The 14,226-nt window shown below is 50.4% G+C and overlaps 3 protein-coding genes across 3 annotated transcripts in view; 2 read left to right on the top strand and 1 right to left on the bottom strand.

Annotated features, from left to right (window-relative positions):
• Positions 1–5,148, top strand: RPS18 (ribosomal protein S18). Its single transcript, XM_049653465.1, has 6 exons — positions 1–97; positions 565–663; positions 4,444–4,530; positions 4,615–4,716; positions 4,815–4,906; positions 5,031–5,148. Exons 1-6 carry the CDS (start codon positions 95–97, stop codon positions 5,104–5,106), a joined length of 459 nt encoding a protein of 152 aa, XP_049509422.1. The 5' UTR covers positions 1–94; the 3' UTR covers positions 5,107–5,148.
• Positions 5,149–5,451: 303 nt separating this feature from the next.
• B3GALT4 (beta-1,3-galactosyltransferase 4) lies at positions 5,452–7,517 on the top strand. Its single transcript, XM_049653458.1, has 2 exons — positions 5,452–5,888; positions 6,071–7,517. Exon 2 carries the CDS (start codon positions 6,094–6,096, stop codon positions 7,243–7,245), a length of 1,152 nt encoding a protein of 383 aa, XP_049509415.1. The 5' UTR covers positions 5,452–5,888; positions 6,071–6,093; the 3' UTR covers positions 7,246–7,517.
• Positions 7,518–7,704: 187 nt separating this feature from the next.
• WDR46 (WD repeat domain 46) overlaps positions 7,705–14,226 on the bottom strand; it is a 19,311-nt gene continuing 12,789 nt past the window's right edge. Inside the window, exons 3-11 of the mRNA XM_049653199.1 lie at positions 13,980–14,084; positions 13,741–13,891; positions 13,483–13,618; positions 13,190–13,289; positions 8,926–9,239; positions 8,683–8,777; positions 8,413–8,508; positions 8,151–8,264; positions 7,705–8,052 (exon numbers count right to left, since the gene is read on the bottom strand). Coding sequence (XP_049509156.1) covers positions 7,951–8,052; positions 8,151–8,264; positions 8,413–8,508; positions 8,683–8,777; positions 8,926–9,239; positions 13,190–13,289; positions 13,483–13,618; positions 13,741–13,891; positions 13,980–14,084 — 1,213 coding nt within the window. The 3' untranslated portion in view covers positions 7,705–7,950. The remainder of the gene's footprint in view (positions 8,053–8,150; positions 8,265–8,412; positions 8,509–8,682; positions 8,778–8,925; positions 9,240–13,189; positions 13,290–13,482; positions 13,619–13,740; positions 13,892–13,979; positions 14,085–14,226) is intronic.

The raw sequence follows: 14,226 nt of genomic DNA, 5'->3' as shown, positions 1-14,226 counted from the left end.
CCGCCTCTTCCGTCTGGTAGCTATATAAGGGTACGACGTCACTTCCGTTCTCTCTTCCACAGGAGGCCTACACGCCGCCGCTGGGGCCGCCGCCATGGTAAGCTTGGGGTTAGTGGCGGGATCTGGCGACATCGGAACTGGGACACAGAAAGTCTGCTATTAGGAGGCCGGAAACGGCCTATTCTCCGGGTTCGTAACTTTCTGTGTGAGTCTTTGGATGGCGCCCCCCGGGGAGGAATAACTAAAGACATCTGGGGAGTGAGCCAAAGGAAGAGTCCCTCCCAGAGCGCTCGAAAGCGGCGAAAAGGTTGGGCGTGAATGGGGACCTCCAGTGTCTGCCACTCAGAGTGTACTTTTGGGAACGGGCAGAAGACCTCCCTCCTCCTAAAGGTTGCGTTTTCCTGGGCCTGAACACTTCATGTCCTGTTGTCTGCAGCACTGAGGAGAGTTTGTTGTGAGAAAACTGAAGGGGGGGGGGTCGTTGCTCCCTGTGTGACAAGCTTAACGTTACTGTTTGATGGTAGTTCATTCATGATGTCTGGTTTCTCCCCCAATCTCTGTCAGTCTCTAGTAATCCCTGAGAAGTTCCAGCACATTTTGCGAGTACTCAACACCAATATCGATGGGCGGCGGAAGATAGCCTTTGCCATCACTGCAATTAAGGTAAAGTAGGGTAAGGAATGGAGACTAAAAATGATACTTAGGTTAAGACAGCTGTAAGTGAGGCAGGGTTGAAGAAACACACGTCCCAACTAGCTGGGTAAAAACAAAAGAATGGTTAAAAGAGTGATTAATTCCCCTAATCCCTCGCCACATTTACCCTAAAAGGTAAGTAAAGAAAGCCAGAGAACAGTCTGAGTAGAAGCCAAGATACTTTTAGGGGAAAGGGAGTGCGTTCCTTTGTCTACCAGAATTCACTAAAATTTTACTGGACCATCAGCCATGATCCTCTTGTGAGGTTTGTTCTAAATTTGGTTTCTGATTCCTACAGGAGTGCATCATAACAGCAGCCATCACTGTGGGAATACAGCCACCCTAGAAATTGTATAATTGCACATGGGGGGGGGTACATAGAAATGCCAAGATTCCCAGCATGAAGAAACCAATAGTTGGGAAGTAGGAGGGTGTCACTACATCATGAGCAGGTTGTTTAACACTGATGCCAGAGGTGAATGAAACGCATTTCCTGTTTCTGTTGATGGGAACAAGTGCTTGGTTCATGCTGTGAATTAGGTCAGGGAGCACAGGCTTGGATGATTCCCTTCACCAACCTGATGAACTGGCCTTCCAGATGGAGACGTTATCCTATTGTATTTTTTGGCCCGTACGTATAATTGTGGAATGGCTGAGTGTGTTTTCTCCCCTTCTGTGGACATCGTGGGGGCGGGTATAGTCCCTGTCTCGCTCACAGTCCCCTGCTTCTGGTGCATAATTGGTGTATTTATGCAGTGTTAGGGAATGGATCCAGGATACTGTAGTCTGGTTTCAAAAAATTTAAAGGAGACAAATATAAAATAACTTGTTAATTTAGAATTGTATATCCTAGCTTTGATTCATCAGATCAAATTCCTTTGATTTTTCATGTTATACTGCAGGAAGCACAGCTTTCGTTTTTTCTTAAATGGTGTATAAAAAGATTGCTTTCTTTGGTTATTATGTGAAACTAGTAAGGTGGTGTAAAATATAGTACCTTTTTCAAGCATTGGTATGAGGCTAAAATGGGATAGTGAATACAGACAGGCACAGCATAGAGATGTATATGGCAGGCTCAGTTCCAGGCAATAAAGTGAGTCAAATGAATCTTTTGGTTTCTCGTTGCGTATGCAAGTTATATTTACACTGTAGTCAATATTAAGTGTGTAGGATTATGTCTAAAAAAATGTGTGTACCTTGATTTAAAAATACTTTATTGCTGGAAGAAATGCTAACCATGAGTTTTCAAGGAGTCATAATCACAGATCACTATAATGACTATAATATTTAACTAAAAAGTGAAATATTGTGAGAATTACCAAAATGTGACACCAGCACAATGCTTTTAGGAAAATGGCACCGATAGATTCGTTTGACACAGAATTTGCCATAAGCCTTCATTGTGTAAAAGAACAAAAACCACAATATCTGCACAGTGCAATGAAATGAGATGTGCCTGTATAAAAGATGGTGATGGCTAATGGAATGCTTGTGTTAACCCCTTTCTCTCTGCCTCTTTGAAATTAACTGGTTTTGTATTTACTTTCATTAAATACGTGTTTGTAGTCCACTTAACAATTTAACCAAAGGACTTAAAGGTAATTTGTGAGTTTTGTAATAAGTCTCTTATTACACTTTGCTTATCACTGGGAAAGGTTATTCCTAGAGATAGACGATACAGAGGTTTTTGCTAATTGTGTGGAGAGCCAGCGAATGCACCTAGCTCTTTGGTGAGAGAACTAAAGCTTGGAGAGGGTCTTTTGCTAAGGATCCAGAATGGGGGTGGGGAGGGTAATAATTAGAAACTGGAAGAAAGTGGAGGCTGGGTATGAGGGATTCCTCAAAAACAAACAAACAAACAAACAACAAATGGTAAGATTAATTGGATGGGGAAGGATGAAGAATGGAAATTGACTCAAGCAGAAGAGGATATTGAGAAATAATACAGACCTTATAAGATTATTGTATACCAACGATCCTTTCCTAAGTGTTTTGTTTCCACTTGAAGACTTTTGCTGTGTCTATTTAAGGTTGGCTGGTTTTCTGCCTTTCTTCTAAATCAGGGTGATACTGTCATCTGTGGGTTACTTGGAAACCTGGGAAATAACCCACTGGCCATGTTTGAAGAATTCAGGTCCTGTCCCATGAGTAACACCGCATTAAATACTTTCTGAGAGTAGTATTAATTTGGTGCCAACTCTTCTATTATATGGTCTAGGCCATTGGGCTACAAATAATGAGTGATGGTCCCTTGAGTATACTCTTCTGGATGGAGAAAGCAGAGGTGGTCTCCTTGGCTGAGAAAGGGGGATCTAGGGTCCTAACTTAGGAAGTTGGCGAGTTTGTATCAGTCTGCAAACAGGGCTTTCAAAAATTTTAGCTTAACAGCAACTTTTTAACTTGATTATGGAAAAATTTTAACATTGAAAAGTAGAGGGCAGAAAATTACTAGCCCCTATGAATATCGTCTAAAAATATGAACTCTTGTTTCATCTACACTCTTCTCTATCATTTTAAAGTAAACCTCAGACATACTATTTTATCTGTAAATATTTTTTTCACATTTATCTGTTTCGAGGGAGAGAGACTGCCAAACAGGCTCTGCACTGTCAGCGCAGAACCCTATGCGGGGCTTGAACCCACAGACTATAAGATCATGACCTGAGCCAGAAGTCAAGTTGGACGCTTAACTGAGCCACCCAGGCACCCCTATCTGTAAATGAGAGGCTTAGACCTTAATATCTTCTGATAATTTGATATTCCAGGTCATTTCTTACAGAGAGGAAATAAGTCTTCGTTTCCTGGGGCTACTGAAACAAGCTACTTGTTGGCTTAAACCAACAGAAAACTTATTCCTATAGTTCTGGAGGCCAAACATCCAAAATCAAGGTGTGAGCTCCCTCAGAAGGCTCTAGGAATCAATCTTCTGGTGGTTGCCAACAGTCCTTGCTATTTCTTGTCTTGTAGCTGTGTCGCTCTTCTTATTACATGGCCTTTGCTCTGCGTCCTCTCTTTTTGTGAGGATACCAGTCATTGGATTCAGGGCCTGCACTAATCTGGTCTAACCTCATTTTAACTAAGTATATTTGGAATGACCGTTTTTCCAGATAAGGTCACATTCTAGGTGGACATACAGTGGAGTGAGGGGAGGGGCACTGTTCAACCTGGCACACCATCCTTCACCATTCAGGTGCGAGTTTGGGTGGCAAAGTACCCGTGTTGATGCCGACACAATGCCACCGGTGTGTTTTCTTGAGTTTGGTTTGGGTGGTTAGCTCCCTGTGGCCTGCTCATCTCTGAGCACTGACCATCAAGTTTGTGATCTTAGAAAACTGTAATCATTGCAATGAGGTGACCTGCCCAGAGGACTATGGCCCTTAGAGACCCAGAGCACCACAATCCCACCCCTTGATCAACCCTATTACCCCAAGAGTCCTTACTCTTGCTGCTGCTCCACGTTGAGAGCCAAGCCTTTGGTCCTCCACAATGCAGAGACTAGAAGGTACCATTCTGGGGTGCTGCTGCAGTGTCTTAAGAGCCATCACTTGATGAATGTATGTGTTGAGCAGTATGAAAAGATGTGCTTTCTTTTGGACCCGCTCCTGAATAAAACCTTTTCTGTTTAATGGTTAGGCTTTGTATCTAAAAAAGTATAGTGCAATGGGTGGTTGCAGGCTGAATAGTGGGGCTTACAAACAATAAAAAAAAAAAAATCAAGACTCAACCCCAAATTACAAAACCTCTCCTCAGGGTGTAGGGCGAAGATATGCTCATGTGGTGTTGAGGAAAGCAGACATCGATCTCACCAAGAGGGCAGGAGAGCTCACTGAGGATGAGGTGAGGACAAGGAAGGGGGTGCTATGGGCTGGGCCTGCCTTGGAAGGGAGGCCATCTGTATCTGACCTTTGTCCTGCTTGACAGGTAGAACGTGTGATCACCATTATGCAGAATCCACGCCAGTATAAGATCCCAGACTGGTTTTTGAACAGACAAAAGGATGTGAAGGATGGAAAATACAGCCAGGTGTGTATTGAAATGGGAGAGATTAGAGAAAGGCAGGGTGTCCCATTAGAATTAGTCCTAGGAGGTCAGTGGGTAAAACGTTGCTCTTCCAAATCCAGGTCCTGGCCAATGGTCTGGATAACAAACTCCGTGAAGACCTGGAACGACTGAAGAAGATTCGGGCCCACAGAGGGCTGCGCCACTTCTGGGGGTGAGTGGGATGGGAGTCTCCTCTCCCTGCCTGCTCCTAGACTCCTGGAGGTTTCTTATGCCCCCCCCAAGTGTTTCCTTTATGTTGTGTATGACCTGTGACCTTTCTCTCTTCTCACCTGCAGACTTCGTGTCCGAGGCCAGCACACCAAGACCACAGGCCGCAGGGGCCGCACCGTGGGTGTGTCCAAGAAGAAATAAATCTGTAGACCTTGTCTGTTAATAAATAGTTTATACACCTAAGTCTTCTTTGTATGTAGTTCTCTCCTTTATTCTGGGGACACTGATCCGGAAAGCTACCACAGTGGGCCCTTTGGGTGTTTCTCCTCTCAGTTGATGGCCTCACTCAGCTACCCAAACCAGGTGCCCTGGGTCTAGGGTAAAGCAATGGCATTGCTACTCCCCGCCCTACCAGAAGTGGCGCACCCTCTTTGGTTCCCACCCTCCAAGGTGTGAGGTAGAGAAAACACTGGGCCTAGAGGGGGAGCCTAAGCCAATTTCAAGACCACCAAGGCGCTCGGGTTAGCGCGTGGGGCGGTGTGGCAAGTGTGAGTACCACAGGTCTTGACCAAACCTAGGTTTCTTAAGGAAAAGAAGTGGCCCGCGGAGACCCGGAGAGTTGTGAGTTTCCCCTACCGAGGCAACCCTATAAATCGCTGACCCGGAAGAGCTGGGCTCCGCAGCAGAGCGAGGGGGCGCTTGCGTACTTGGGGAGGGAGGCCGCGGCTGGTAGGCTGCCCCGCGCCCGCCTCTGCGTACGAGGCACACTGATCCGAATCCCATTCGCGGTCGCACAGAGGCCCCGCCACCGGTATTTCGCTTGCCTCTACGCTTCCGGGAAGGCGGTGTGCACGCGCCACTACACCCTCCGAGGGAGGAGGGCGGGACCCAGCCGCCACCGCGGGTGGAGGAGGGGCAACTGGCGCTGTGGCGAAACCCCGCCATGGAGCCGAGCTTTGGGGCGGCGGGGCCCCGACGACAAGGTAACCTCCCCGCAGCTCCGGCTGTGCTACCCCACAACCCCCGCGGCCGCGCCGCCTCCTGGGCTTAGGCGCCCCCACGCCGCTCCCGGCCGCGCGCTCCATCCCAGGCGTGGCCGGTTACGGACCCGGATAACGGAGATCTGGGGCTTCCGCACTCTAACCGCCCCCATCTTTCCCTCTAGGTCCCTTCTGATTACGCCACACCATGCCCCTCAGCCTCTTCCGGCGCCTGCTCCTTGCTGCCCTGATGCTGGTGATTATTTGGACCCTTTTCGGGCCCTCAGGCATCGGGGAGGAGCTGCTGAGCCTCTCGCTGGCCTCACTGCTCCCGGCGCCGGCGTCCCCAGGGCCGCCCCTGGCCCTGCCCCGCCTCCTGATCCCCAATGAGGAGGCATGTGGGGGTCCCGGCGCCCCACCCTTCCTGCTCATACTGGTGTGCACGGCCCCAGAGAACCTGAACCAAAGAGACGCCATTCGGGCTTCGTGGGGCGGGCTGCGCGAAGCCCGAGGGCTCAGGGTGCAGACACTCTTTCTGCTGGGAGAGCCAAGTTTGCGGCATCCCACCAGGGAATCCCACGAGATCGACCTGGCACGAGAGGCAGCGACTCGGGGAGACATCTTGCAGGCGGCTTTCCGGGACTCTTACCGGAACCTTACTCTCAAGACTCTCATCGGGCTGAGTTGGGCATACAGACATTGCTCCATGGCCCGCTACATCCTCAAGACGGATGATGACGTGTTTGTCAACGTCCCTGAACTGGTATCGGAGCTGGTTCGACGAGGGGGCCGTTGGGAACAATGGGAGAAAAGCATGGAGCCTCCAAGAGAGAATGAGTTTGAAGATGAAGAGTGGGAAGAAAGGTCCATCTTCAGGGGCCAGCCAATGCCTCTTTTGTACCTGGGCCGTGTGCACTGGCGGGTGCACCCCTCTCGGACACCAGGGAGCAAACACCAGGTATCAGAGGAGCAGTGGCCTCCCACCTGGGGCCCCTTTCCACCCTATGCCTCTGGCACAGGGTATGTGCTGTCAGCTTCTGCCGTGCAGCTCATCCTGAAAGTGGCCAGCCGGGCACCCCCCCTACCACTGGAAGATGTCTTTGTGGGGGTAAGTGCCCGACGAGGAGGCCTCACCCCAACCCATTGTGTCAAGCTGGCTGGGGCCACCCACTACCCCCTGGACCGGTGCTGCTATGGGAAATTCCTGCTGACATCCCACAGGTTGGACCCCTGGAAGATGCAGGAGGCCTGGAAGCTAGTGGGAGGCTCTGAGGGAGAAAAGACTGCACCCTTCTGCTCCTGGCTCCAGGGAGTCTTGGGCATCCTGCGGTGTCGGATAATAGCCTGGCTTCACAGCTGACAGTGTCTGGGGCCACAGCAGAGTGAGCTCAGGGTCTAGCCAGCACCCCTCACAGCCGTCTCTCGTCCAGGCCCACGGCAGGGGCCCTAGCTGGCTACAGATGGCCACTTTCCACTATCAGATGCTCAGTCTATCACTGAAGATAGAGAAATCGAGGGGCCTGGCCTGCCAGCCCCAAAGATGGTCACCAGGAAGAGCAAAGTAATGCTGGGGTTGTTCTCTCCAGCCATAGGAGAGGGGCACAAGCTCCTCAATAAACTTGTCTTTCTACCTCTTCGAGTACAGCGTGGTCATCACCAGGAGTCCAAGAACACATACCTGGGGAGCCTGGAGGCTGCCAGACCATGCTGGATGGGAAGGACCTCTCCAGGGACATGGGAAAGAGGAGGAAGGGCCCTAAAGAACAAGGCTAAGGCTATAGTGACGAGATATGAGGTGGGGGTAGAAGCAGGACACCGTGACCCCTCAGATCCTAGAGTAGTCCCATCCTGGGCAAAGGGAGGGGAACAGGTCCTAAGAATGATCTAGACACATTATCCAAAAAAACCCCACCTTTTTTAATCCCAACCCAGCCCAGGAGCCAGCTGTCCCTACCCAGCTGGGGAAGGGGCATACTGCCCCCTCCTTATTCCAAGGAATAGGGTCATTTCCCCACGGGCAGTCGAGGGGGAAAGTGTTGCTCTCAGGCCCATCCTTGGGCACGGCTCAGCGCAGAAATCTGTCCAGGGCAGATGGTCGGGCCCTCGTGGGCTTGGCCTTCTTCTCTTGCTTCTGCGGCTGCTGCTCAAGGCTCTGTCGGACTTTATCCTGGGTGGTGAGAGGGCGGCAAGGTGAGAAGTGGCAGGCTGGCAAGGGCAGAGGCCCACGGGACACCTGGTCCACCACCCCCCCCAGTGGTCATTTACCCGGTGCTCCTCATCCATGACCTTCCTCTTCCTCTTCACCAGGCTTGCTGTAGAACTGCGGCCCTTCTGCTTTGGCTTTGGCTGGAAAGGAGCCTTGGCCTCGGGGTCGTAGCCCTAAGAGAGGAGACAAGGGTAAAATCCCTAAGAGCCTCAGAGACCAGGAACCGTGGCAGTACCATGTGCTGTGCCGTACTTCTGGGGACATGGCACGGGGGAGGCTGTGAAGGGGGGAAGGGCCTGGGCACTTGGGCCTGATTCATACCAGCCTCTCTATCCGCTCCTTCTTTTCTTGCTCCAAAGAGATGACATCAACCTCTGCCAGGGCTCGTGGGTCCAGACAAATGAGCTCTGCAGGTACCTGGAGGTGTCACGGAGGGACAGGAATGGGTAAGGAGCCATAGGAGCCACAGGAGGATGATCCAAAGAGGGACAGAAGCCAGGGGGCTGCTGAATCCCACTCTTCCCAAGACCCCCGGGGCCATGGGGAGCTTTTCCTACCCCCAGCCCAAACCACATGCAGGTACATGCTCACCTTCTCCAGCAGGGCCTTCACCTCCCACTCCTGGCGCTGCTTTTGGCTCCTGTAAGGGTTACTCTCCAGGCCGTCAAAGTTGGGCTCAGCAGCCCCTAGAAAGAGGGAGAAGCATGGAGCTATAAACAGAACCAAGTCCAGCCGCTCCAGCCCAACCAAGCCCTTTTGCTCCTGGCTATCACAAGCCAACCCACACTTCCATCCAGAGTTCATTCACTGGACCCCATCCTCTGGCCCACTCACCAGGTACCAGCATGCTGGTGATGCCTCCAGTGTGCCCCACCCCCAGCACGTCTTCAAAGGGGCAGAAGTGAAGGCCATGCACGTGGCCTGAGAGCCGGTGGGTGAGGTAAGGCTGCTCCAGGGAGGGCAGGCTGGCCTTGCCCTGCCCTGCCCATATGTTGACCACGTCACCCATGCCTGCAGCCAGCAGTCCCCGCTGGGAAAAGACCAGATGCCCTGCTCCCTGGGGCAGGGTCCGAGCACTCAGAGGCTGGAACGTCCCTCGTAAATCAAAGATCTTCAGCTGGTGGTCCAGGCCAGAGGTGGCCATGTACCTGGTAGAGACGGGGAGGTCAATTAATCTGCAGTGTGGGCTTACTGTGCAGGTCTATAGCCAAGTGCAAGCATAAAGTCTCGGTGGGGAGAAACAATTTTTATTTCCCTTTTACAGATGAGGAAACTGAAGCTCAGAGGAAGATAATCAAGTAAGAGTGAATGGTAGAGCTAGAATTCAAGTCCAGCCTGTCTCTTTAGTGTCTCTTCTCCCTCTTTTTTTCTTTTAATATTTTAACGTTTATTCATTTTTGAGAGACAGAATGTGAGGGGGGAGGGGCAGAGAGAGGGAGACACAGAATCCTAAGCAGGCTCCAAGTTCTGAGCTGTCAGCACAGAGCCCAATGCGGGGCTCAAACTCACAGACCATCATGACCTGAGCTAAAGTTAGACATTTAACTGAGCCACCCAAGCGCCCCATTAGTGTCTGCTGTCTTAATCAAAGGGACAGTGCACACACCCATCTGTACCTAAATGAGATGTTCCACTGTACCCACAGGGAGTACAGTGGCTCAGCAAAGAGAAGGATCAACAGCAGTGATCAGGGAGGACCTCTAGGAGCTGTTCTAGGTCATTCTCAAGAAACATATAGCAAGTACAAATGAATTAATATCAGTGTGGAGATGGTGAAATGGAAGCAGAGGTCTGTTTTTGGGATCAGTGGGAAATGTCAGGAGGATCACAAGGGGACAAACAGCAGGGGCTCTTTAAACTCAGACTGAGGACCCAGAGTCCCCAGCACTGCTCTCCAGCAATGACAGACCACAACTGGAAGATTGTGAGGACCTGAGAAAACCTTAGGAAGTAATGAAGTAATAAGCTAGGAGGCCCTGCCCCACCCCCTCTTTCCCTGGAAAAAGGGAGGGCAATCCTCTCAAGGAATCATGCACTGTAGTTTGTTTTCCAAGGTTGGAGTTTCTATGTTCATGATGTTCCTCAGAGAGGGAGGCTAAAGGGCGACCAGCCAGGCCAGGGTATGTAAGTTTGCTAAGAGGCCACAGACTCTCTTTTTAGCCTTCGCTGTGAGCCAAAGAAGAGGGTACCAAAGGACTCCTATGAAAGGGACTAGCCTAGTGATGGGGCTGAATAGAGGCCCAGCTGGACACTTCTCCTCACAAGACAATCAGGGCCCCAGCTGCATCAGATGGAAAGACCATCAATGCAAACCAGGAATTACGGAGGGCTCCTGGGACACAGGTCACACCCTTCAGTCAACCCACAATTCAAGGGAACATACTGGCTTCTCTCCCCACACATACCTGCCTTTGGGATCCCCTGCACAAATACCAGCCCACTGACCAGAGGGCATCCAGGCTACACTACCATGCTACTAACCCTGCAGAAAACAGTCTAGTTCTAAGAATCCCATCCAGTCCTAATGCCAGCTTCCAGAATGCCTCCAGGAAGCCAGTAAGCCTCATCTTGAGCCCCTGTGGCTTATCTGAGGTGCTCTTGAGAAGGACCAGAGATAAGCAGAGTTGGGCCAAGATCAAGGACCAGAGCTGTACTCAAGGTGTTGACCAAATCTCAGGAAACTACGTGATTAGGCCTCGGGCACAGCAGCAGCTGACCAAAGCAGTCTAGGGAAGGCAAACGACAACATAGGTTCAATGGCCCACAGAAAGCATTCTCCTAAAGCCAAACTGGCACAAATACAGAGTGAAAATGGTTGAAGCATATCTCTCGGCCCCTAAGGTACAACTACGGGAGGGCAAGGGGGTCTGAGCATCTGAAAAGTTTTTATAAGTTGGAGACTACTGGGCTATTCCTTTCCCAGACTTAAAAAAAAATTTTTTTTTTAACGTTTATTTTTGAGAGAGCATGCAAGCATGCAACTGGAGGGGCAGAGAGAGAAAGAGAGAGACACAGAATCCAAAACAGGCTCCAGGGTCTGAGCTGCCAGCACAGACCCTGATGCGGGGCTCGAACTTGCAAATTGTGAGATCATGACCTGAGCTAGGGTCAGACGCTTAGTGACTGAACCACCTAGGTGGCACCCCCCCCCCTTTTTTTTTTTTTTACAGACTTTCTTTGAAACCATTTGAAAATAAAGTGATGGAGTTCACATTTCATGTACAAGATTCCTGAGCAGCAGTGTAAAAGGAGGAAAGCAGATTAGTCTGCCAGCAGCACCCAGGACTTGCCAGCAGGAGGAACAATCAGAGGCTGGAAAGTGTCTGTGAATATCACATGTGTTCAATAAGAGGCAGCAAGAATGGACAGAAATGGACCTCAGAGAGGCCCTTGAGGGGAAAGCAGCCAGGACCTCACAGGGAAGTGTGGGCAGTAACGAAAGGATGCCACCAAAACAAGCAGTAGAGCCTGGGCACCCAGAAAGCACCCAGTCAACAGCAATTTGGTTCCTGCCCTTACTGATGGCTGAAGATCACAGGGCAATGGAGCTAGCTGGAGGTGTCCAGTCAAATTCTGGGTGACTGGAAAGTGTGGCAGAAAGGGAGCAAGCCTGGAGGAACTCTGGGGAGTGGGGTGACCTATCCCGCGATGGACACATTAAATCTGGGGCAACAGAAGACAACTTAGTAGGAACTAAGCGTGTCTCCTGGCTAATCGTTTCCGTCAACCACAGTCCCGTTTCTGAACATAAAGTAGAATACTGCCCCATGACAGGCTCAACAGCCCATTCACCCTTGTACCCCCAGAACCTCAGCACAGAGCCTAGTCCGCAGCAGGTGCCCAGTGAGTGCCTGACAATGAAAGGAATTAAGAGGAACATCCACTGATCCCATTAGAGGGAACTCATGCGGAAAACAGTGCACCAGGTCCACACATATGTACGAATCAGACAGCACAGCTGGGCAGCTGCAAACTCTCAGGAGAGGCAGCAATTCGAAGCAGGCCCCCTACTCCTACCCCTCACATCACCAGCCAGAACTCAAGAGAACGATCATCTTCAAGGATGCCAGTGGTGAAAGCCAGTGCTCCGTACTCCCTGGGCACCACGCTAAACCCTACAGGCTTTAACTCGTGTTGATATGGGCCGCCTGTGACAGCCTATGAACTAAGCCCAGGGCTTGGCAAACTACAGCCCATGCGCCAAACAAATCCAGCCCACCACCTGCTTCTGTACAGCCCTGGAGCTCCAAATGGTTTTTACATTTTTAAGTAGTAGGAAAAAAATAAAAAACCTTTTGAAACAGGTGAAAGTCATAGGAGATTCAAATTTCAGTGTCTGCAAAGTAAGTTTTACTGGAGCACAACCACATGCTTTCATTGGCTTCTTCTGGGGCTGCTTCTGCACCACAAGAGCACAGGAGAGAGGTCAACACCAACACCACGTATGGCATCTCATCTCTGCACCACTGTGGGCACACCACAACTCACAAGGATACCATTATAACTGGACAACGTTTCAAGCGCCACCTATCTCACGATCTGTGTGAAAGAGGTTTTCAAAGACAAATAGGTAAAATCTCTTCCCAGATCAATGCTAACAAGCATTTGCAAATGAGTTTGATGATTTAGAATACTGTAACTTTTAACCTTAACTGAGCAAAATGTTATCCTCAAAAAGAGGAATCCAGTTCTTCCCATCAGACCTGTGTTACAAAAATGCTATATTCAATTATTATATTCTAAGTTTTATGGCCTAAAAATTTGTGATGCTTTGTTTTCTCTTAAGTACCTACATAACATGCTCGAATTTCCCTCTCGGCTAGCAAAACCTAAAGTCTTTCTATTTGGCTCTTTACAGAAAAAGCTTCCTGCCGCTTGAGCTAGATACTCATCCCCACTCTTGGGGTGACGAAAGAGTGTGTGGCACACAGAGGTTATGGAGTGTGCCCATGCTTACATGGCCCGTCAGTGGCTAACACCAGGATTTAAATCTGGGCAGCTTGACTGCAAGTCTATGCTCCTAAAGGCATACTGCTTTCTATACTCTTCTACCCAGCGGCGACCTCCCCAGCACCTCATGACCAAACAAGTGACTTACGTGCCTGTAGAATCTACTGCCACAGCCCGGACCCCTCCACGATGACAGAGAATCTTTGCCAGTGGCTCCTTCATGGCTGGACTCCATAAGGACACAGTCCCTGGATGTGAGAGAAGAGGAACTGAGGTTATCAACAGGCGCTACGGGGATTATACCTGGGAAAGATGGGGTCTCAAGGCCAAAAGGTATCAAGAGAGAGGAATAGGGGCTATCTAAAGGGATGTGCAAAGTGCAAATATAGAAGCAAAGCAGGTCAGGATGATCAAAGAGTCAAAGCTCAGCTAGAGACCAACCGTTGCTGTGTCCGAGATGGATAACGGCATTGTAAGGGTTCTTAGTCATGACATCCAGCCGTCCAGCCCGAGCATTCAGAGCTGCCACGATCTTTCCCACTGACACATCCAGGTAGGTCAGAAACCCTGTCTCTGACTGAGAGAAAGAGAGAGATCAGAATGAGTCCTGATTGCCCTCTGTCCTTCTAGTGGGATCCCAGAGAAGAAGCAGTCTTCTCAAGGGCTGCCGCCCAGTCCCCGTGTTCCATTGCCACTCACGGCTGTGGCCAGAAGGAAGTGAAAAGGCAGGAACTCAAGCCGCATGACACGGTCACAGCGGCGGATACAGTGGAGCTCGATGCCCTGGTTGTCATAGATGTGAAGCCAACGATTCTGAGCGACAGCAAACAGTGCCTCTGAATGCAGAAACCTGGGAGGAAGGCAAGAGTGGTTCAGTGGGACAGGGGTCAAGGGACCGTCATTCAATCGAGAATGGGATGCCTCGCCCCCCCACTGACCGGATGTCCCACACTGCCTCCATGACGTTGATCTCGCACATGAGCCTCTTTGTTACCCAGTCAAGGGTGGCCACATGACCCCGGCGCCCTCCAAAAGCCAGGTGTCTGTTAGAGGTGGGGAACAGGCAGTGTCAGTGCAGGGAAGCACCGTGACTCAGACCATCTGAGGTCTGCCCCACATCAGCCCCTCCTCTCCAATGAGACATTTTTACATGCTCAACCTCACATGCAAGCAAATCACAGGACC

The sequence above is a fragment of the Panthera uncia genome, assembly GCF_023721935.1.
Source record: "Panthera uncia isolate 11264 chromosome B2 unlocalized genomic scaffold, Puncia_PCG_1.0 HiC_scaffold_24, whole genome shotgun sequence".
NCBI classification, from domain to species: domain Eukaryota; kingdom Metazoa; phylum Chordata; class Mammalia; order Carnivora; family Felidae; genus Panthera; species Panthera uncia.
Note: the sequence above shows the minus strand (reverse complement) of the source record. Positions and strands in the feature narration are given on the sequence as shown.